Below are 24,753 nucleotides of genomic sequence, written 5' to 3'. Positions count from 1 at the left end.
CTTCTGGAGGGTCACGGTGTCAGGAGCACAACGACATAGTATTATTAGCTCCATTTTAAAGATAAGGAATTAGAGATACCAGAAGGTGTTATTTGGGGCTCCTTTAGCACTTCAAGAACTCACCAGAACTCTGCCTACTGATATTTGGAATTTCTGAACCAGGAACCCATTGCTTTATATTTCACAATTAGTCACAAAGAGGCCGACTAAGTTTGGGGGCTGAGGCAGCCCACTGATACACTTCTCCTGCAGGGTAATTAGGGTGAACATCTGGAATCTAGAATTCCCTTGTCACTAGGGAGGGGCTGTCCTGAGCTTGGGGAGGCTCAGGAGGCTCTGCTGAGGGAGGCCGGGACCATGACTGGTGCGTGAACCCCCACATTGCTTCAGGGAGCTGTTTGCTTCTGCTGGTCAGGGAGGTGCAGGGGCCACGTGTTTTTTCAAGCCCAGTTGGGGATGCACATGATTATGAAGCCTTTTAAAACCAAGGTTCCCGGGCCTCCCCGGTGGCGCAGCGGTTGAGCGCTGGGTTGCGAAGCTGCCCACAGCCTCCGCAGCAGTTCGATCCCCGGCTGCTCCCCGGCCACCGGAGGAGGGTCCCGCATGGCGCGCAGACCTCTCCTGCCGCCCGCTGCTCCCCTCAGCAGTGTGCTTCGGTCCTTCTGCCTGCTCTGCTCCCTGCTCTGGCTCTGGTGAGTTCTCTCACCCTCCCACGCTTCTGACTGTACCTTTTAAAAAAAAAATAAAAAAAAAAAAATAAAACCAAGGTTCCCTCATAAAGGAGCGATAAGGATACTGCAGGAACTCAAGTCATGAAAGCTTTCCTTTCTGGAGGTCCATTGGACAAGGCATTGCTGTCAGTGTGCCTGCCTGCTGCCCTCAGAGGTGATGAGCCATGTGCACCCCACCTACGTCTGGAATGGTGGGGATCAGGGGCCACAGGCAAGCTGGCAGAGTTGTGTCTAGACCCCTATCCCTGCGCAGGCCTCCCCCCACCCCACACCCTCTTAGTTGAAGCCTGGCCCAAGACGCCTGAGTCCCTGCTCCCTGATGCCCTGACTCCAAGGTCCAAGCTTCTCTTGGACATGTCACTTCATCTGCTTGAGGCTGGTTTTCCTCATTGGCAAAATGAGCACAATACTAATATCTACCTCAAGTTCTTGTAGTAAAGTAACAAAGCCCCCTCCCATTGGGAAACGCTCTGTGGACAACTCTCCACACAACCTGTATATTGTCATCTTTCTCTTCTTTCTCCTACATAACACAGGGCACGCTGTAGTGGATACAAAATGGCAGTTTGTTAAACTGAATTCTACTGGTTTCAAGGAAGAAGAAGAAGCGAAATGTGTTTGAAAGTGCCAAGTAGTGCCCATGGTTAGTAGACATTTAGAAATTTTGGGTAAAATATGAATTTGAATCGACTTCCCCCTACAGATGTAGAAACTAAGACCCTGGGCCTGATTGTGAGATGTGGCCCCAGGGCTCCACCCTTCTCCTCCTGACCCTCATGGGTCTTCCTCCCAGGCGTCCCCTCCCCCAACTTGGACATCAGGGCCTCTACCCATCCCCAGCCCCGGCCGCCTCTCTGGGGTGGTGGGCGTCCCTGTGTCGGCTCCGCTGAGCTGGGCCCCTCCCCAGGGAAGGGGCCGAGGGGTGTGAAGGAATGGTGTGTGTGACTGTTTATTTTCTCTGAAGGATTCTGCCTGAGCCCTGCTATAAAAATAACCTGCCTGGAAACCTCATCTCTGAAGGGGAGAAAGAGGCTTTTGTATCCAGAGAAGTGGCTCCAACGGCCTCCCTGTACCTTGCCTCAGCCCCACTCATTAAGGAGGCCTAGGTGATGAGGGGCCTGGCCCCTGTGAGGAAGGTGGAGGGTGGGCTGGAGGGCAGGGGGGCCGGAGGGGTGAGGCAGCTCAGGGCGCTTCTCCAAGAGCACTGCTAAAATGTCTCCCTGCCCCCTTTACCCGAGATGATCTGAAGGAGGAACTGAGAGAGAGAAAGAAAGAAGAAATCAACAGACCTAAAAACCAGCAGAGATACATTGACTATCAAGAGAGACAAAGAGGCCGGGGGACAAAAGGAAAGCAAGTCTAAAGGGGAGCAGGGAAAGGGAGGGAATCAAAGGAGAAAGAACAAAGAAAGACAAAGTTCCACCAAAGATACATGCAACTTCACAGGGGTGGCCAAAATTTGGTTCAATTCCCGAAACCCACTGTGCTCTCCTCCTGCCCCCTCAGTCCCCAGGGAGCAAGCAGGGCAGGGGTCAGAGCTGGGCTCTAGGACCTGTTCTTGCTCAACTGCCTGCCCAGCTTCCACTTTGACTCAGGCAGGGCTAGGTGTGGAGACTAGGGCCTGCTTGGGGTTTCTCAGGCATTCCTTCCCGAGAACAAGAATTGAATCCTGAGTCAAAGCATTCTTGCATTGGATTCAGGGCCTGAGTTCAAGTTCCGGTTTCCCCACTTTTTAGCTGGGTAGTCTTGCACAAACCATTTGAAGTCGTCCAGACTGCTTTTCTCTCTGTAAACTAAAAATAAGACCACTACCACCCCATCTCCCACTGGGCAGATCCATGGCAGCGTATCCAGATGGGCTCTCTAAGTTGTATGGTGCCAAGGAGACAAGAGGGCATGATCCAATGGACACATCTCTCTAGGCACTGGCAGTGGGCTGATGTCTACCTAGAAGTCATCAGAGTCTTAGTAACCGGCACCATTCATGCCACCTGAAAGCTACAAGGGACACTCTCTCCGCTGTAACAGGGGGGTCAAGAGACTCCGAGGTATTGGCCACTTGGAGAAGAGTAGGTCCCAATATTGACCATGAAAGTGAAGTCATTTACTGTAAAGATTCTCCCATAGTTTTTCCATCACCAAAAAGGGATGATCCACATAGACTCAGAGGTTGGTAGGATGTGTGGCATTGAAGACGCCCTTGAAACTTTTGTCTAAAAGGGATGGTATCTCTCCTGGGATAATTCATGGGCCCAGCTGACGATGACATATCTCCCCTGGGGATTAAAGTTGGTGTTGTTGGAGTGACATAGATCAAAGGGGGAAATGGAGGTGGGGCCCAGGGTCTTAAAACAACTTTTGCAGGCTGGGACTAAAATGTGGAGAGATTGTAAAAGAAGCTCAATGATGGGGACAGAAAGGCAGCATAGCTGTCCACCATAGCCAGGAGAGAGCCAGCAGAGGGCCAGGGGATTACCCACACCAAGACCCAAAGCAGGCTGGTGGCACCACAGTCTATAGGCTCCCAGTAGCCCGAGACTGAGCAGAGGCTCAGGAGAGAAAGAAAGAAGGAACAGGGTGGTGGCAAGGTGACCGCTGGGAAATAGAAAGGCATAGACATAGTTATGCCTCTGGGACTGTACTCCAAAGTGACCATCAGCCATGCATTCCAAACCTAATTCATGGCATGGGCTCAGGATGCTAATAGTAGTTAATAATCGTTAACAAAAATGATAATAAGTCATAAAAAAAACCAATTAGCTCCTACTGTGTGGGGGGCATAGCTGTAAATACTTCGCAGGCATGATCCCATTAGCCTTTATAAATGTCCTCTGCAAGAGGACACGGTGATCACCTCCCAAGCTCCTGGCACCCCCACACACTGTGTAAAGTTGACCCTAGCCCCAGTTCCAAGGCCCTGATTGATTCTGACCAATAAACTCAACCCACCCCTCTATGCATTCAGAGGCACTCCTTCAGATTGAGCCAAACTGTTAGGACATAACTAGATTTAATGATGAGGGAAGAAAAGTTCTTTCTTTTTTGTGTTAGACACTGATGTGTGTCCATGTGAGGCCAGGAACTGCTTACAGCCAAATGAGGATGCTAGGGGAGCCACCAAAGCCAAACCAGTATATCAGGAGGGCATGGCTTCTCAGGGAAAAGGCTGAAGCCTTGGCCAATCTGTTTTTTGAAATTCTCATGACCTCTGGCTTTTCAGTTACATGAATTAATAAAGTCCATCACCGTTGAAGATAGTTGAGTTGGATTTTTTCCTGTCATTTGCAACTGAAAATTCAAAACTGATGGAGACTATAAGGCCCAGGGAAGTGAAAAATTTGTGCAAAGTCAATTAAGAGACATACGAAATGACAGAGCTGGAGCTCAGTTGAAGGGACCATGAATGTGGAACGCACACCCTGTGCTTACTCACTTTTCACGTTGTGTGATTGCATCCTCACAACAGTCTTCAGAAGTGGAATCTATTACCCCTATTTTATAGATGAGAGAGCTGAGACTTAACGTGCCCACCATCAGATTGCTCTTAGGCAATAGAGTAGTTTGAATCCAGGTTTCTGTGATCGGGATGCTGGGCCTTCTCTCCAATCTGACAGGCAGAGGCTGTCCAGGAACGACCCATAACCAGCTCTATTCCACTCCCTTTGAGGATTGATTCCTAATTACTCTGTCCAGCTCAGTCCTGTCTCTCCATGGAAACTGTGTCAACAGGTGAGTATTGAAGGAAGGTAGGAGGCCAAGTAGAGCCTGCTATCAGAAAGACTGTTCCTGTTGTTCCAGCAATAGCCTGCGCTGCCTGAGAGGCCTGAGTGGCCTGCAGGCCATATGACAGCTGGTAAGGCTGACATCTTATATGCCTTGATGTCTTCCCCTCCCTGGGCCTCAGTTTCCCGAACTGCACAATGGTTGGGACAGAACTAGGTGAGAGCTGGAATCTCTTCCTGCCCTAACATTCTAGAATTCTGAAATTCCTGGAGGCAGAACTCAGGCTCCAAGGTCTGGTCAGGAGAACAGAGAGGTGGCTGTTTGGCCAGCTTGACAGAACAGTGGGGCTTATTGAGCTCGCGGTTCCCTGAAACAGAAACAGTCCAAGAGTGCATGCAGAGAAGATAAATTCATCTGTGGGTTTAGTGAGAGTAGCTGAAAAATGCAGTGCTTGAGGGCTGTCCAGGGAGAGCCAGCTTTCAATTAGCAGGCAGCTAGTGCCCAGCCATGGAAACAGCACTGGCGTGTGTTCTGGCCCCGCCAGCAGGAGGACAGTCCCCACTGGCCCCTCAGGGACCAAAAGTCCTACCTGTCCAGGGCTCCTTCAGGTGCTGCTGCGTCCCCTGGATGTCTGGTTGGGTTGCATTTGTAATTAGCAAGTCTTTTGGAAATTTGACTTGAATTAAACTTAAGTCATTGTTCTTCATGTATCCAAGGTGTTTATTTCAGCAACATATTTAGAAAAGTGGTCAGGTCAGAATTAGACTGAGAAGGCCTGGAATCTCTTTCTCTGGGTGTCTTTGGATTGGACCGGAGGTGGACAAGATGCCATCAGCAAGCTTTTGGAGATTGTTCCGAGACTTCTCTTCACACTTTGTTGATAACTAAAGCTAATGTAGTGACAATTTTCAATGTACTTTGACATCTGCAATCCCATCTAAACCTCCTTACAGTCCATTGAAATAGATATTCAGGGAACACTATGCCCTTCTGCCCACCCCCTCTCCCTCATAGTCCTGACCCTGATCCCTAGAAAGGAAAAGTGGAGGTTCAGAGAGGGTAATCGAAGGCCCTTCAGTCAGCAAATGGAGAGTTTTGGTTCCAAGTGTTATGCCCTTTATCCAAAGCACACTGACATCTCTCCACCACCATTTGGGGTGTCATGGAGGCCTACCTACTTTCCCAGGCTGCAGGCTGCTTTTCCCATTGCTTCGTGGCAAGGCAGAGTCAATGGAGATGAATTAAAACATTTACAACTGCCAAGCTTTGAAAAGATTGGCATTCAAGATAGAAGTCATTCTAATAATAAAGAAGTGTAAAAGTCCAACACAATTCTGACTTTCTACCATGATTATCTTTATGCTTTTAAACAATCAAGTATCTAAAATTAAATGATTAATTTTTACTGCTCATCCCTACCCTACTGGCATCCCCTGCCGGTAGGTGGGTAGTTCCCAGCCCACCTTTGGGCCACACAACCCTGAGAACGTCCCACCCTCACAGGCCCCTCATCCCTAAAACCACGCTTCTCTCTGTAATAGTCTGAAATTGGGCCAGGCTGTCTGGATCAGAAGATGCTTATATGGGAGCAGGAGGTGACCTTGAAGAAGGGGCTCCTGAGAGGGTGCCCCAGGGCTGGGGCCTAGATAAGGAGGCAGAATGAAGCCTGTTTGGGGGTAGGTTCATGCTCTCCCTTGCCAAGGAAGAAGGAAACAAGGCCACAGAAATGGAGACTGGCACAGCTGTATATCACGTTCTTCCCAGGCTTGAAAAATGCAATCACAACACCATTCCTACCTCAGGGAGGAGGCAGAAGTTACCATGGCAAAAAGTTGAGAAGAACGGCGTTAGGGTGCCCAGCAAGGGGACTGGGGAAAGAATTGAAGATTCCTTGAGTCTCTATTCACTACTGGATTTGACCCATTCTCCAGAAGGCCTTAGGGCTGGCTAGGACTCCTTCCTGCATTCTCTGGTTCTTTCTAGATGCCAGTCTGGGCACAAGGGGGGGAGGGGTATTTATCAAGAACTATTGGTGTATTTTCCCTGCTCTTTTTGATACACAGACTGAATGCAGCCATGGGGAGGATTAGAAGAACAAGGGCAGTATCGATAAGTGATTGAGGGAATTCTGAGCCCTTTATCAACAAACCAATAAGAATTTGCAAAACTCTTTCAAATAAACTCTTTAAAAATAAACAGTGAATAAGCCTTTGATCCTCTGCCTGAAAAGAAGCAAAACATATGTGGGGAGCAGCCAGTGAGCAGCCCCTCCACTTTGATTCTCCCTAACACCACCGTTCCACCTGCTCACTCCATCTCCCGAGCAGTCCTGCCCTTGGTCCGTGAGGGCCCACCCTTTCAGGAATCTCATGGTGTAATAGTTGTTCCCTGGCTGAGGGTGGGAATGGTAGGAGACCCCTGTATGCTTGTGCAACAGCCCAGGTTTCCTGAGGATGGAGAGTTCTTTGCAGAAGTCAGAGCAGTGAACAAAGAGGCCTTTGAGTCAGGCCTTGGTGAGAACTCTACAGAGCCAGCGCCCTGGGCCCGGGCACCTTGCTGCCATCATACCTCCAAGGACTGGCTTGAGCAGACAGTTGGTTTTGTTTCTCCTCAAAGGGAATTCCTAATGAAGCTTTGCTCCCCCACCTGTGGGTATAGAAGTGGGGGTCATGTGGGAGACACTAGGTGCAAGGTGCGGTTGGCATCAACCTTAAACAGTTCTGTGGAGTTACAATGGCCCCCTATGACAGAGCACTTGACTCATATAGACAAGTCCTGGAATGTTCAACACGTTCACTGCTGCTTAAGTTTTGAGGGAATTCAAAGGACCGATGAGAAACTTGCTAAACTTAGGAAACTCTCTCCAGCAAATGTGAAATGTCATATTTTGCATGTAATTGCAATAGATGTATCTAAAGACTTTAGCTTTACCTGCACCAAATCTATTTCACAGTTCTAAGGCAAACCCAAAGGGTTAAATAACTTGTGTGAGGACCACAGTGTTTAAGTGGCATAGCTGTGTCTTAAGTCCAGACTTGAATAGTCCTTTTTCTTTCTCCACTGGAAGGAAAGAGCTCCCTCCTGTTCATTGGCTGAGATTTCGGTTCACTTCCCTCCCCAACACTGGGAGACTTTGCAAGCCCCCAGCAGGCTCCCTGGTGTCCTGAGCTTACCCTTCAAAGGTTAGCTCAGGTAGGCCCAGGGTTAGGTAAAAGGGGTCAAGAAAGGCAAAGCCTGAGCCCAGAGCCACTGAATATGGTGGTGAAAGGTTAACAGAGTTTGAGTGACTTTCTTGTGTGTGTGATTGAGAGCAAGGCTGCATGTGCAAAGGTGCACGTCTCTCACTTGTGTGTGTTGGTGCTACGGGGCAGGACTGCAGGCCAGTCTGGGAGAGAGGTGCCACAGTGTCCTGTATGAATGGGCCTCTGTCTTCAAGGCTGTGTGAGCCTCTGTGTGCACAGGTTCCATTAATTCACCCACAGCCACATGTGGAAAGGGGAGGAGAGGTCGGGGGTGGCCCAACCCACTCAGTCCTGATTTTAGAATGAAGTAGAGGACACAGACAAAATAAACTAAACAGATCCAAATGCATTTGTGAATAGAGTATACATGTACAGACACAGACACACACATCCCCTCTGGTGTTCTGTCATAACCTTCTCTTCTCAACTCTATTATGAACCTCCTGTTACCCATCTTAGGTGCTTTGGGGGAAGAATCTTAGGTTAATGTCCTAAGACAGACTCTAGAGAGTGCGTTGGTCCTTTTGCACCTGTCTCATGTTTCAAGTCCGACTTCCCTTTGTGAGTCTGGGTGTGTCATCTCGCCCCTGCCTCCCCTGCAGCTCCTGCACTCACCCTCCAGCTCTGCAGCAGGCCTCACTTGCACCTTTCTGTCAGAGGTGGACTGGCTTGGCTAGCCCGATGTTCCCAATCCCACCCCCTTTTCCTCTTCCCTGGGCCGTTGCCTTCGGCTATGGCTTTTTTTAATGGAGCGACTCCTGTCTGGGAGTAACCCAGGGCTCAGGACACAGGGAGACACTTGTCCAAATTTGCTATTTTTTCACCAAATTTGCCAAACCACAGTGATGGGCTCAGTGGCCTGGCTGGGTGCCTTCCTTCTCCCTTCAGCCACTAGCCTGGCCTCCATTCCCCTTTCTGGCCTTGGTTAACAGTGGCCTCTGGTTCAGGACTTCCAGTTACCCATTGGGAGACCTCCTCGGTGGAAGTGTGAGCTCCTATGTTAGGGGACAAAGGAGATAAGGGTTCTGAGGATGAGAAACATTGGGGGCCAACAGATAGGCTCGTAGAGACCAGTGAGGACACAGTGTTCACCCCTCTCTGCCTGGCACGTAGACCCTCAAGAATAAGTGCTCAAATGGTTGAGTGGACTGATGAATGGGTAAACAAAAGGGTGGGTGGGTAGATGAGAGAATGGGGGATGAATAAATAAATGAAGACTCTTAGATCCAAGTAGATATTCTGATCAACACCTAACCTGAGTCCTTGGTCTAAACATGGGGGGTGGGGGTGGGGAGCAAGGAAAGACCCAGGTGTAAAAGGTACAATCATCCTATTCCTGAATTTAAGGAAAATCTCTCAGGCCAGACCCTCCATTTTGTGTTTTTGAGACTGCCTAGAGGCCTGGGTTCCGGTAAACTGATCTTTTCTTTATCTAGTCTAGTCTTCAAATACTTCTTGCAGAAGAGTCTGTGCTCACTAGGGAAGTTGCTCTGCAGTTGGACAAAGTAGCAATGAGTTAGGTAAGAGGTGGGTGGGAAGAGTTGAGGCTCAGGCTGATGGGGGCGGTGGAAAGCCCTGGAGACAAAAATGTTTTAGCCTGGGGCTAAAATGATAACATTTAGACCAAGAGATGGAGGACATAACATAGATCCTGGCATATAGTAGGTACTTAGTATTTATTGAAATGAATAAGACACATAAGTGTCTTCTTCTCTGATAGCCCATAATTCTTTCCAAGAGATATATGGGGTTCTCAGCAGCTTTGGACAACTAAGAACCTTCTCTGGGGGGTGGGGATGGGGGTGTAATGAATCAGGGTCAGCAGCCCTACTGCTGGAAAAAGGGACAATGTGTGCATTTCCAGCCCAAACTCCTCTCATAATCCCCACTACCCATGGCCCCCTTCCCTTACCTTCATCCTCTTCCCTCAATTATTCTGGTGCTGATCCGGAGGTCAGGGCACTAGTTTATGTGTGGACTGTGTCGTCTCAAGCTCTGGCAAAAGGCCTCCCAAACCACTGGCTGGGGCATAGGACTGGGGCACAGGGGTGGAAGCCAGTCCTCTGGCAGGCCAGAGACTTGGTTGATGAGATAGGCAGCCCCACATCGCCATACACAGGACTGCGGGATTCAGAGACCCCATTCAGGTGTCCTATCCCCTAGGCGAGGCCAATATAATTTCTCTAGTGCTAAGATCTTCATGGGAAGAAATGCATAGGGCAAGACTCAGGGGAGTGTGTTGGCGGGAAGTGCTCTGAAGTTTGATCCCTGCTCTCCCATTTCAGTTTGCCTTGCCAGAGTCCAACTGGCAGAATTTCCTTGAAGCTCATCTGTAGGCAAAGCTGGATTAGATCTAGAAAGCCTGGGTTTTGAGGCCCAAAGAGGCTTCTCTCTGGTCTGAACCCATTTTCCTTGCAGACACAGAACTGTTGGCTCAGGGCAGACAAGGGAAGCCAGTGAGCCCAGAGAAAACAATTAGGAGTAATTACCATTGAGCGAGGCCCCCAGGAGGGGTGAGGGTGGGAAAGGTTATCTGTTTAAAGAGAAGCACGAAGTGGAGTCTGATTTTAGGGATGAGAAATAGGGTGGGAGGAAGTGTTGAGTGTGTGTATTCTCTCCAGTAAGAGAGCAGGACCCCTCCCCCTAGCTTGCACTAAGTACCACCTCTAAGGGCTCGGTGAATAGAGGTGGGGCAGGGAGCAGAAGGGCGCAGGGCAATGCATTCCTGAGATTCCTCAGGCAGCCTGAAAGGCAGAGGGAACTCCAAGCGGATAGTGTGACACCCAGGAGTGTAAAGATAAAATGGATCACTGTGGAGCACTAGAAATTTCTCCAAATGGGGAGGCAGCCCCTAAACTCTCCCCATTGCACACACTTGAACCCTGGGAATGCGTGGTGCCTCTAAGTCTTAGCCTTCCCCTTTTTGCTACAGAACTAGAGGCCTCAAAGGAAAAGTTTACTAATGTGAGCAGCCAAGAGTTGGGGATAAGAGTGGCAGGAAAAAAGATAATGGGCAGTTGGGGAAAGGATTGAGAGGCAATGGGAATTCCTTGGTACCCCTCTCTGGAGAAGTCAAGAGGAAATAAGCCCAAAGGCCAGGACCCTGTCATTCTTTTTGACACTTCAAACTAAAGTGAAGGGACAAATAAGGATCCCAATCTTGCCTGTGAAAGAAAATAGGGAGCACTGGATTATGTGGATGTCCTCAGAGGTTACCTTCTTTGGTAACACATGGGCAGAGCCCCAGTGATGTTCGGGTCAGGTGTGTGGCCTGCTGAGATCAAGAAAGGCTGGCTGTGTAGAGCAGCAGTCATAGAGCTTTTAAGGGCTTTGGAGACACATGTTCTTAGAATCAATTCCTGTTTCTATAACAATCTGTGAGACTTTGGGCAAGTTACTCAACCTCTATGCTTCTCATTTCTGAACTGAGAAGTGAGATAATACTGGGTTGTCGGAAAAGTCATGATGCAGTTTTGCATAGAAAACAGAAAAAATACATCATGACTTTTCTGACCACCCAATAATATAGAACCTGCATCATACATTTGTGAGGATCTAACGAGGCAATGTAGGTATGGGGCACCCAGGCGTGGGCGAGGACCTAAATGCTTATTCTTATTATCTTCAGTGGAAGAGGACAGATGTTGACTGGTACATGGAAGCCAGAGACTCGGGACGGGATGCACTGTATGCCAGGCATGCGGTGAGGGCTTGAACAGGATGGAGGCTGTCAAAAGGAAGGAGTCACTGCTCAGATACCAAGTCATAGTCACTCATGCATTTCTCCAACAGTTCTCTCCTTCGACTGTTTTAGGCTCTTGGGATGTAGAATGAACATAATAAACAAGTGAGTAAATAATATGTTAAGTGCTGTGGAGGAAAAAAAAGAAGGTAAGGGAAATTGGGAGTGTGAGAACCAGAATGTGGAGATGACACCACACTAGAGCCCAGAGGGAGTGGTCAGGACACAAGGTGAAGGGACAGGGCAGGGGTGGGGGGTGGGGGTGGGGGTGGATGTCCTCCAGACATCAGGAGCAGCAAGGAGAACAGTGAGAAAGCAAGCCTGGTGCGTTACACAAACACGAAGGAGGCCTGGGTGACTGGCCTAGTGAGGGCGTGCAGCCTGGGGTGACTGTGGCCTACTGAGGATGTGCAGTGGCTGGGGGGTGCTGTTGGAGGTGATGGGTCCTCTGTGAGGGCCTTTACAGGGCACGGGTACACAAGGAATGATTATATTTTTCCTGATATTTAAGGAGAGTGTCTGGAACACAAGTTCCTTAAGGAACATGAACCTAACCCTGGCTCCTTTGTAACTTTCTGCAGCTCTAAGACCAAACCAGTCACCTAAATGGAAGCTGAAGACAGAGGTTGACTCACTCTTAATGGGGTCTAATTTCTGTCTTTGAGGGAATCTTCTCCCCACTTGTTGACATGCAGACACCGGCAAGTATCACTATCTTTAACCACATACAGGAATCAGGAGTGGTTGAAGGTTTCCCTACTCATGCCAACAATTTTTAAAGTACTGAAAAACTTTAACCACTCTGACATTTTTCTAGGTTACCTAGAAAATCAAGAATATCCTGGAGACTACAAGGGGCTCTTTTAACTCAACAAAGATGAAATCGTTTGAGCAATACAGAAGGAGATTTCCGAGAAGCTGCTGTTTTTTCTGTTATTTTTTGGTGTATGAGCGTTACAGGGAGAGCAGGGAGTGCACTCCTTTGAGGTTATGGTGAGGAAGAAGGGGGTGGGAGAAGGGCAGAGTTACAAGGGGTGCTGTTAGCAGGGCGGGTTGGAAATCCTGACTAGTGTGTTTGGCTCAGGAGCCTTCCCTGGATGGCTCCACAGACAGGTCTGGTTTTAAAAAGGGCCAAAGCCATGGATTTGCATGTTATTTGCGTTCCAGGCTACCATTCCAGGTATGTGGAATGAAATGAATGAATGAACAGTATTCAGACTCCCGGTGAAAGGGAGGACTCAGGATTCCAGACCACACTGAGGATCCAATCACTGGTCCAGCTTGGATCAGGAGACATAGACACAGACAGAACAAACAGCCAAAGAGACAGAGACAGTCTTAGAGAGACAAACACTATCAAGTCCTTTTACTAGGGAGTTTCCAGTTAAAGCAAGAAAGCAAAATCCACACAATTTATTTTAAATAAATCAACTTTTAAAATCTAAGGAGAGTCACACATACAGATAAAGGTAATACCATCCCTGACCATCCATCCTCCTCTCATTCAGCTTCAAACTGGACCATGTACCTATGAGTCTACCTTCTTGATGAGATTATTGCTTGGTGTCTGCCTGGCCTCCCAAATTAGCCTATACAATCCTTGAAGACAGGTGACTTTTGTTTCCTTGGTCAAACCTTTGGGGCCCCAACCAAGTGCTTAAACACATCTTATTAAGACCCTAGCATAAGGGGCTCCTCAGCATCTCATAAGGCTCTATTTTCCCCCACCCCTGAACCCAGAACATAGCTCTGGTTAACAGACAAGACATACGCAGCATGTAGAACAGTCTGGTTAAAGGACAAGGCAGAGAGAAAGGCACCCAGTCTCAACCTATAAGAGATGTACAGTATCACTGGAAATAAAGAAGATGGAGGAAACTGTTTATTATAGAAAGAAACGTGGTTAGGAAAAAAAACTTCGATTAGCCCCTGGGATAGTGACTGAGACTTCCAAAGGGCACACTGAGGCTATGGGAAGGTGCTGCTGTTAAAGGAAGTGGGGCACTAGTTCCAACCATAAAGGAAGTGCAGCCTCGCTAGACTGCCATAAGAACTGCTTCATCCCCTACCACCTGTAATGCTGCCTTTCTAAATAATTATTTTGAAGTAACTACCCATATTTCTCCCCGGCTGACCAGAGAGGCAGCTTGCACTTTCGGTTTGGAAATTAAAAAAAGCACCTGTCCTCAGTGGCAATCTACTCACACCATACCTTATGCACAAGACAGATTACAATGCAAGTACTACATGGATTCGTATTATTTTGTGATTATAAGGGTTGCAGTTGTCCAAGTAAGAGATTTTATAGTATCATGTGGTCAGGGCACTTGTGTAAGCCCTGCAGGCATTTATGAATGGAATAAAAGAGTAACCTGAATGAGGAGTGCCCAGGAGACTGAAGACTCTACATGCATCCTCTTCCCCACACTTGGTGCTCTACAAAGGAACAATCTCCAGAAGCCAAGCAGCTGATTTGCTGCTCCTCAGTCAGGATGGAAAAGTCAGCAGCTGTGACGTCCCATTAGGACAGACTCTGACCTGGGACTTAACTCTTAAGACCAAGCCAGTTTTAACACAGACCTTAAACTTTGACTCTCTCCCTTGACTGACTTCTACTCCAAGCAACATTATGTCCCTCAATAACTTTTCCAGATCTTAGACTTGCCAAGATCCTGGACATCTGGGTCCAACCACTTACGACTGGAATTCTCTCGACTTGATCCCTTTATAGGCCAGAGAGAGCCTGAGCTAGTATTTCCTCAAGGTTTATCTTCCAGGTCCGTCTCCTAGCTTTTCTTTCTCTCCCAAAGGGGAGAGAACTTCTCCCTTGCTTTAGTGGGTGACCAGCATGATCCTATACCTCACAACGTCCCTCTACACCTCCAAAGCTGTAAATGGCAGTTATATGCTGTTAATAGATGTTAGGATGCAGCACAAGAGAAAAAGCATTCCAGACTAAAAGGAAGCTAAGTGTTAGGGCCAAGTCTTATTTGTACCTTCCAAAACTTGATGATAAATTTGAAGCTTTGGACAGACTGCTCCTGGGCAGGGAAATACAGCAACTTTCCTAAGAACTCAGTATGTGACATTTGAGTCAAAAGCAGGGCCCTGATAGCCTTACACCTAATTTTTTCTTGCGTATATGAAGTCACAGGATGAAACATCATATTCTGCCTCACATTGGCCCATCCAGCTAGAGCAAGGGACATGACAAAATGTGTCATATGAGAACTGGCACAGGAAAAAGACAAGAAGCTGCAACATGAACCCCACTAGGGCTCCTAAGCAAACCGCCCCTACCTCTATCCAATAGTCTTTTATGGGCCATGTAAAACTAGATGGTGATGGACTATGGAATGGGGTTGCTAGCAGTGGTTTTTCAGGTTACCTGCTTCTACTCCAGGACCACAAAAATTAAGAGCTAACATTGCTAAGGGAGTAGAAGGCTAGCAAGATTACAGTGGCTAAAGAGAGAAGTGGATACTGAATAGAAGTATGAAGCACTTAGATACAATTTACACAAAGTCTTTAGGCTGTTCTAGGAAATAGGACTCCAAGGAGCAACAGTGGATGCCAGGTGTCTCAGAATTAAAGTGGTAGGAATGGTCTGATTTTCTCTGTACAGGGTGGAGTGATTGCAGGGCTGTGGTTTCTGTTGACTTTATATCTGGCATCTAGAACTTTTCATCCCTTAGTGTTCTTTTAGTGGAGGTAGGTCACACAACACTTAGCACAGGGGAGTGGGGAAGACAGAAGAAAAAGCAAGCGACAGGCTTATTTTGTTTAAAGCAAGTCAAAGAAGATATTGATAACATGCCTTTGGCCATGGAATATAGGAATTTTTTCCCTACTCATTCATCAAGGCCCATCCTTAAATGGAGATGCTTCTAGGTGCTGGTTTTGATCCTGTTAGCTAGCTCTCTGGAAAGATAGAATGGCCCACTACAATATACATTTATATTTGGTTCCCATGGGGCCACTCAGGGGCATACCTACATCTGAGTCTGGCCACTTCTACCCTGCAGGGAGCTCCTAGTATCACTAACTCTCACCTTGTACAAAACTGTATTGTTCAGAAAGGGGGGCCAAGTTCAGATAGGCTCAACAATTCCTTATATATTTTTCAAAGTGCTCTTGCTGCATGTTTCATTTTCTGCTACACACGGCAATAAATGTGTTGCTTTGCTCTGTCCAAAATTTGGGAGAAAGGTAAGATAGATGTCATCTAAAGAGAACAAACAATAAATATAGGGAACTATCTTGTTCTGAGTTCCCCAGACAATAAAGAAAGAGCCTGAAAAAAATTCAGGTCTTTTGACTCGAAGTCCAAATCTATACTATAATGCCACCTTTAAAGTTGTCACTTAAATACATTAAGTACCAAAAATCAATGTTCAGTTCTCCAATGAGCCTGAACATAACTGCCTTCTAAAAGACAATGTGAAAGGTCCCAGCAACTCATATACAGAAAGCTATTTATTTCCTATAGAACACACACATACATACATGCACACGCACAAGCACACTCACACACACACACACACACAAATTAAAGAAGAGGAAGAAAGAAGAAAAATTGAAAACAAACAAAAGGTGGTCTTCCCTTCAAAGGCAGGCAGTTATGGAAAAGGACATCTAATTGCTGGAGTGGAAATAGTAACATTCAGTTAACAATGGAATATTTAAAAAAAATAGTTTTCTTTTCAAATTTTAACCTGTGGTAAAACATAGAAAAATGTACTAAACAAGCTTGGTATAAAACAGAGTAAAATTGTCAAATAAGCCCAGGGAGAAAGCACAATGCTGGAAAAGATGGGTACAAGGGAAAAGGAGAAAAGATTTCATACAAAACTACCTATTACGATACAGAAAAAAGTATAAAATGTTCCTATTATGGAACTTAAGTACAAAAATGACACTGGCGTTGGATCATTTCACTATCTAGTCTGAAGGAGCTCTCAGACAGTGGGGAGATCCTAGAACAGGGATAGCAGATTTTTAAATCTCAAGTCGATCAGTCCAATTCCACCCGTTTTCCAACTGAAAGTCTCACCTCCCTTCACCTCCCTCTGTAACCTATACCCCTAAATCAAAGTTCATCCATGTCTCAAAATACTCTGTTAGGAAATCCACAGACACCCTACATGTAGGGGCTGGAATCTGTGCATGTTGGAGCTAAATTTGGAAAATGGAAATAAATCTACAGGCTAAAATGGTGAACACATTCAGCCTTTTTCAAAATAAGCATATCACTGTGAAATATATATATATATATATACTTTATATATATATATAAAATTCTTTGTGGTTAGAAACATATTTAAACTAACTAGCCACAGACCGAACTAGACCTGCACTTATCCAGTGCTGGAATTTTATGCTAAAGACTGAGGTCCTTCTTCTTCTTGGTCAGAACTAGTGGCAGTAAAAGTGGTGCCTTGTTGCTCCACTAAACCACTCCCTGGGTGGGTCATCTCATATCATGTGTTGTGAGCACATGCAAACCCCTGCTGCTTTTAAGGAAAGGACTGCCTGGGACATTGGAGTCCACCCAGGGCTCATGTTTCATGCCTCAGGATGGGAGGAAGTTGCAGATGATAAAACAGCATTGTACAGAAGCAGACAAATTTCACATAGGGGTGTATAAATAGGAAAAGTCCTGTAGGAGGGATTTATGCATGTTCCCAGAAGTCCAGTTTACAGTGACTTTCCTGATTATGTCTTGAAAATCACGTGTGAATGTATATGTATATGTGTGTATATGCTGGTGGTTTTTATCCCTACCTTTTGCCCAGGCCCTTTCCTACTTCTTAGTAAGGCCTAACAACAAGAGTTTATATGAAATCTAGTCTTTCCAAACTTCTCTCAGTACCTTAATTAGGGACTGAGTGAGGCTGGAGCCCTTTGAAAACAAGATGGCAGAACTGAAGAAGTAAAAAGCAGTCTCTCTCTTCAGCTTAGGGATGTCCCTCACCCCTTTCACAGCACCAAAGTTTCTTTGCAAAAATAGTATCTGAGATACAAAAGGAAAGGCAGATGTGCTTGTGAATGCATCTTGCCAGGGCCTGGTCCAGGATCAAGGGTTTTACAAGAACAGAGAGTTGGGAGCAGCTGTTTCCAAGTTCTCTGGCTGTAGACAATAAAGAGCTGGTCCCCCACAAGGTCAACGTCTGTTCAGTCAGTCTTCATAAGAGTTTTCGGTGGAGGATCTCCCAGACCATGCGCTTCCGGAAGTATGGCATGTGTTGCTGAAGGGACACAGAAACACCCTTGATGTTCATTTCTTTATTCAGAACCATTACTCCCTTTCCCATTCTCCTTTCTCCTTGAGGTTTTTAACTAAAATAGTCTCTGCTGCAGTTTTGGGCTTTCAGAATTGCTCATTCTTTATTACATGTGACCTTTTTCTTTCTATTGCTATTTTCTATTGTTGAGACCTTATAAGTTTTATTGGGCATTGCCTGGATTCCCTACACTATGTGTCTATCAAGTCTTCTATGTTGAACTTTAAAGAGGATCTAAGATCTGAGGTCTGAAAATCAAAAACTTAACTTTTTAGGGGAAGAGTTAAGAGTCAGCTAGAGCTATGGTGGAAAATATGGAAATGACATTGATTTAACAGAAGTAGTATTAAGTGGAAGACACAGAATAATCATAATTTCTTGTCTCAACCCACTTTTGGTCTCTGAATGGCTGCAAGGACAGAAATAACCAACCACAAACTAAGAGAAGACTCATCAGTTGCCTCAAGTGAGGGAAGGGGAGGAAGCAGTACAACAAATTATACCAGCAGACCAAGGTGTAGACTCTAGCAAAACCTAACTGCAAATCGAATAAATGGAAACTGAAGAAAAGTTGCTCTGGTCCCAAACTGTTTCTTATAGAATTTCGGCTTAAGTGAGGAAGTTGGGCAGAGAAGGCTGTTACTGACCAGAATCTACTACAATATGTGAAGAACCCCAGGATGTGGCCTATCACTATCCTTTCTCTTGTGTTGTGGTGCAGGAAGTAACCACCAGTGCTAGAAGGCATAGCCCCCTATGCAGAGGAGAACCGCCACTGGGCGGCCTAGTGAAGAGTTCCCACCTGAAGGCTCACCTGTGTGAAGTTGATTGGTCTGTCTTTGGTAATGCAGTCAGCATATTTGCAGGCAAACATCCCACAATCACTTCCATTCATCTGCTGTGGAATTTCCTGAAGGAACAAAAGCAACCAAAGTGTGACATCTTCCCAAGCTGCTTCCTTTTTTAATAGGTTATAAATAAACAAAGATATAAACGTATAGGTTTCCTTGAAAAGATGACACTGGTCCATCACTCAGAACCAGAGACTCAGAGGAAAAAAAAGTAGCATATTAGTCAGGCCTGTGTATTTTATATTAAGCACATAGGCGACTATCTTAGACTTCCATGGAACTTAAGGATATAAGAACTGGCACCTCCCACAATCAGCAAAACATTTCCCCTGGAGCAATACATTCAACAAAATAGCTAGGCAGTCAGAAAACCTAGTTCTATATAATTAACATTATATAGTTTACCAGTTTTCCCACAAAACGTTTACTCCATCTTCCTCAAGGAAACAACCAACCAAATGGAAGGCTGGTGAGGCACTATGAAGGTCCAGGAATCAAGCAATAAAATCCTTCCTTTCCCAAACACCCTAATCTCTAGATTTCCATCTCATCAAAATTAATATACCTGGCTTTTCTTGCTGAAGAGCTGCCAGCCATTGGTATCAAACTCCTTCCTCCTCTTGTCAATGCTTTCCTGCTTTAGGTATTGCCTAAGGATGTTAGGAGAGAATTAAGGTTGCTGTGAGGAACGGTGACAATAGCTCTGACAATCCTTACAAAGCATTTTCAGCTGCATTTTTTGAGGTAAGAGTGTTGAATGCCAGGCAGGGAATCTTTGGACTGCAGAGTTTCCTTTGGAACTCCCACATTTCGTGCCCACCATGCTGACCCAAGAGAAATATGATTGCTGACAACCAGGCTCCTCTGACTCCTGTTTCTCCTGAGAAATAAGTTTTGACTCTTCCCCTTGGTTTATATGGTCCTTTAGAACTCAATCTAATGGAAGAATATTTCTTTAGCAGTCTTGAGGTACTCATTTACTATTTTTACTCTTGATCCTCCTGTGCAAAAAGTCAATCCAAACCAACAATTTGTTGAGTGCCTACCTCATATAGAGTACTCTTCTTAAGTGCAAACTGCTCACCATTCTGGAACCTATCTCCTCCTGGCCACCAGAGGGGTACAGTGAAGAACAGGTATTTTAGAAAGACAATCAGATGGGGTATAAAGAGACTTGCACTCTGGTTCCCAATTAACAACTAGTAGCATGTGAACAATTAAGTCACCTCTGTGGGTTTTGGTTTCTTTATCTGAAAAATTAGGAGGTTGGATTAGATGCTATCTCCACAAGAGTATATCCACTCTGTATTTTAGTGCACTGAGACAGCAACTGTTGACATATTTTTGGTATTAACTTTACTTAGATGTAAAATATCCATTCTTAATATAAAGATTTTCTTTAATTATCACTTCATGAAGGTATAAAAGCATTTAATAGCTTGGAATTCACAACATACACTCAACACCAGACTCTTCAGTCCTCAACTGCCTACTTACAAAAGGATCCTGCAGGCTTCATTGTTTATCCCACCCATAGAATCATAATAGGTAATATTCTTCTTTCTGAAGTCCACAACCTGGGAATAAAAAAAAAAAAAAAAGTAAGTGTTTGTAATGTGAAGAAAACTGGTTTCTCAGCTTTTCCTTCTCCGGCACTTAGAACTTTCTGCCAGATTTCCTGTGAAATCATGATAAATCTGATTGATGCACTGCATTATACTAGGTTTAGTCTGCAGAGGAAAGAAAAAGGGAATTGTTTTTACAAATTATGCCAAGGGCTGATTAGTTGGTCCCAACAATTGCCCTGAAACCTTTTTATAGTGTTCAGGTTCTCTATCTGCAGCATAGGTTAACAGTGAAGACACCATGTGTTTTTCAGAGCTTATAAATTGAGTGAGATCTTCTCCATGTAATTTCAGAAAGACGGTGAGAGATTCTGGGTTTTGTTTCATTAGCTGGATAATTTTCCTTTGGCTTTATACTTTTAAAATATAATTTAAAATAGACCATGAAATAACTTGCATTCTTTTATTATTACATTAAGTTAATGTATGCATGTTCTAAGAGTCAAAGAAAATATTAAATTACCACGTATGCAAGGCAAGTCATGATTAGGCAGAAAATAAGTCACGGAATCTGAGCTGGCAGCATCATTAACAAGTTACTTTTTTCCCCTTGTCTTGCTTTGCTACTTAAACTTATCTCTCTTTTAAACATTTCCAGAAAAGGAAATTCTATAGCTTTCTTCAAAGTCTAAGTATCTCCCACTCTTGAGAGGGAATTCTTCGATTAACCAATTTTTAGCCAACTAAACAATTCTCTCAATCATCCAGTGAAGATGTAGAATTGGTACTAACTACTCTTTGTGTATTCTGTAACTATGTGGATTTATTTTAAATTTTACTATATAGAAAAAGAGGTACTCACAGCAAGACACCAGTGCACTCCCAGGTGAATGGGTACCAAAAGAATGTCAACAGAAAATACATCTACTTTCTTTGTCCACCGTTTTACCGCCTGATAACCAGCTGTTTTTAGCTTAGTGAAAAAAAAAGTATTAAACGCATGCACACTTGGCAATCCCTTCTCTTTACTTCGCTCCATCAGCATATTCATGTAGAAATTGATGATCTGTGGGAAGAAATTAAAGGTACTTAGGACTTTCAAAATAGTGGTTGCATAAAGGAAAGGAGTTGCTGTATTGGATAGCATGTTACTGTTTGCTAGTCAATTTATTTTTTTTTAAGATTTATTTTTTTATTTATACAAGCACTGGGTACAGTCAGAAGCGCAGGAGGGTGAGAGGATTCACCAGAGACAGAGCAGGGAACAGAGCAGGCAGTCTGACGAAGTACACTGCTGAGGGGAGCAGCGGGCGTGGTAGGAGAGGTCTGCGCTCCATGTGGGACCCTCACCCGCCGGCCGGGAATCGAACCGGCACTGCAGAGGCTGCAGGCAGCTTCGCAGCCCAGCGCTCAACCGCTGTGCCACCAGGGAGGCCCTCCTAATCAATTTAATGAAGACTTTTACAAGTGGCCAGCAGGCCCATTCATGTCCTTATATCAAATTCTGATTACAAAAGGAGGTTGGGGTGGTTATAAACAATAAAAAGAAAAAAAGTCAAGGGTTGGGGATACATATGGGCTAATGCTGCAGAAAACTAAGGATTAGATCAAAAAAGTAGAGTATGAGGAAGAAGGGGTTGCTAAATTAAGGTGAGACAAGAGAAAAGGAAAGGACGTAGAGTGAGCAGTTTAATAAGGCACACGAACAGTTACTTTAATCCATTTGACTGTGTTAGCAATTTAAATAAATCTTGAATTCAGTTAGAGTTTAGAGTTAATAAAGATAAGATCAAGAGTTCAATCCAGGGCCTCCCTGGTGGGGCAAGGGGTTAAGACGCAACCTATGAAGTTGTCTGCAGCCACTGCAGCACGAGTTTGGTCGCCAGCCAGGGAGCAACCCACATGGTGCAGCAGACCTCTCCTGACTCGCCCGCTGCTCCCCTCAGCAGTGTATTTCAGTCGATCTGCCTGTTCTGTTCCCCACTCTGTCTGGTGAATCCTCTCACGCCTCTGGCCTGTACCCCAGCTCTCGTATGCATAAATAAAACTTAAAAAAAAAAGAGTTCAATCCATATATGTGGGCCATGTGGTTTTGCGCAGATAGAAAACTTTACTACATGGCTAAACATTGCCTTTTCAACCTGGTAAGTCATCTTGCACAAGCAAATTCTTTTGGTCTCAAGTAGAACTAAGTGACAGGATAAACCAACAATTGTACAAGAAAACATGCCTCTTAACAATGGTAGCTCAGCAAGTCACCCTTGGAGAGGAGGACATGGGTGTATTATAATAAAAATCTACATACATGAGACCTAAACGTAAAGTCATAAACACAAAGTTTTCTCATTTTTGTTTATTCTACTTATGTCTTTGATACTGAGTATGAGTGAGAAAAAAAATTAAAATGCTTGACATGGGAGAAATGTGATTCTTTCTGTTAAAGAAAGACTGTGTTCTCTAATAGTGACTACATTGTCTATGGAACTTTTAGGTCCAAGACTCCTTGGTATTAAAGCTAGAAAGTTATGTGCCGAAAGCTACTGCATACTTACTTTATGTGGCCAGCTGAGGCCGGGTCAATGTCTGTTAACTGCAAGGAATGAATGGGCTAACTGATCCACAGTTTGGAAATATGACTAAGAAAACAGGCACATTTTTCAGAATGCTTTTTGGGGAATGGGAAAAACGCCCCCATCCTTTGACAAATATTTACACACTAGGATGCCAGAGCAGTGAGGGACTACCTAACAGTAGGCAACTACATACTGGGTAGGCATCAGGGAACATGGCCAGGAACACAGTGGAGCATGGTCTAGACTAGAGAAAGGGCCTACAGTTGAAGATGCCTATGCAGCTGCAGGGAAGCCACACTCACCATGAAGCAGAGCTCTGAGAGTAGGAAGGTGAAGACTGTTCTGCTTGCATCTCTAAAGACTGACTAGGCTCAGAGGACTCAGGTTGTGGCCAATTATCTGCCTCGTATGACGCCCAATTGATAAATGGAGTTCAGTTACTTTGAATAATTATAATGACTCAAGCTACAATTAGGATAACAGAGTTCTCAAATCTAGATTTTCAATCAAACTCTGCCCATGGTGGTGCTAAAGGATGCTCTTAGGCTTAGGAAGTCAATCAGAAATGCAAGATCTGCCCAGCAAGCACAGATTGCTAGATTATACACTCATCTAGTGAGAAAAAAATCAGCAAGAAGGGATTGATTCCTCTGGCATTCTACCCGGTCCACAATATTAGCCATATCATGAGGGTAAGCCCCACAATCCAAAGGGTAAAGGGAATAGACAGATTACCTGCCACTCACTGTAAGCTGATCCTTCCATGGGGCAAATTACATATTGTAAAAGACAATAAGGACTCAAGGGGGAGATGGAAAAGATCAGGCAAAGAGATAAAGTCAAGCACACTAAAGTTATGGAGAGGTATTTCCCCCTCTGCCCATCAGAGGAGTATCACTTCTGGGATCTGAAGTAAAAAGGAAAAGGATTTTATGCTACACATGACTACCCTATTTTTCAAGAAAGAGTTTCAGAAGTCAATGAATTTTTTAGCTGTACTTACACAGCCTGAGTTGTTTGATTTTTTATTTTTATTTTTTTATGAGAGAGTGGGCTATAAAGCTAAAGGACCAGCCCAGCTGAACAGGAACAAAAACCTGGTGACCAACATAACACAGTGTCTGTCTGCTTTGAGCATACCTCTTCCACTCCACCCCAAGATTCTCCACTGAGAGGGAAGTGGTGTCCAAGGTCAGTTGATTAATTAGCTCTAAGGAGAGATCTGGGTTCCTTTTCATTTCCTCTGTATCCCAGTAGGAGGGAGTTTGGTGGCTTCAATATTCCCTTTCATCTGCTGAGCATATGGAATCTGACATCTGAGGCAGACTTTATTTACCTTTTTTTTTTATATTGTTGTTCATTTTTGTACAGTAATTGGTTTCACTCCTCAGGTATTGACCCCATAGTTTTCCTACCACCATATCACACATAAACCATCACCGTATTCCCTTGCGTTCTTCCTTCCTATTTTGACCCGAGGCAGAATTTAGATCCAAGTGCCCACCTCAGTTTTTCAGCTATTCTGCCCAAAAGAGAAAAGTGCCATGGTTCAGCAAAGACACAATCACACACACACACACACACACACACACACACACACACACACACCCCACACACACCCAAACTCCGCTATCATCTAAACAGAGCAGGACTAAAGGTTAAGGAAAAATACATAAAAGAAAATACAATGCTTAAAATGAAAGAGAAGAGATGATGGTGAGAGCATTTGCTTATATTTTATGAAAAAAGGATCCCTCCCCTCCCATGGTGAGAGCCTTTCTGTACACAAAACTCTCTTAACTTCAGAAGATCTTGAATTCCCTTTGAAATGGGGGGGGGGGGACGACAAATGACTAGAGTGGCCTTATGTCTACTGTTTATTTTGCCACTATACCAGCATCTGAGGATGACTACCAATGTTGGTCCACCTGTCACTCTTTCTGGGACCCTTCACTTGTCTGCATGCTATGGCTCCTGGTGCCTGAGGAGCTGCCCTTTCTGATATCTTCAGACTTGGCGATGAGCGCCTGCTTGTCTATGCA

General features: G+C 45.1%; 1 protein-coding gene across 1 annotated transcript in view; it reads right to left on the bottom strand.

Annotated features, from left to right (window-relative positions):
- Window positions 1-17,623: 17,623 nt before the first annotated feature.
- The window catches only part of SENP1 (SUMO specific peptidase 1), a gene marked incomplete at both ends in the record, with an annotated part of 40,601 nt that continues 33,471 nt past the window's right edge, over window positions 17,624-24,753 (bottom strand). Inside the window, 5 exons of the mRNA XM_084255599.1 lie at window positions 17,624-17,686; window positions 18,537-18,632; window positions 19,139-19,223; window positions 20,071-20,150; window positions 21,001-21,204. Of these exons, the coding sequence (XP_084111725.1) occupies window positions 17,624-17,686; window positions 18,537-18,632; window positions 19,139-19,223; window positions 20,071-20,150; window positions 21,001-21,204 (528 nt within the window). The remainder of the gene's footprint in view (window positions 17,687-18,536; window positions 18,633-19,138; window positions 19,224-20,070; window positions 20,151-21,000; window positions 21,205-24,753) is intronic.

The sequence above is a fragment of the Talpa europaea genome (assembly GCF_964194135.1).
Source record: "Talpa europaea genome assembly, chromosome: 15".
Classification (NCBI taxonomy): domain Eukaryota; kingdom Metazoa; phylum Chordata; class Mammalia; order Eulipotyphla; family Talpidae; genus Talpa; species Talpa europaea.
Note: the sequence above shows the minus strand (reverse complement) of the source record. Positions and strands in the feature narration are given on the sequence as shown.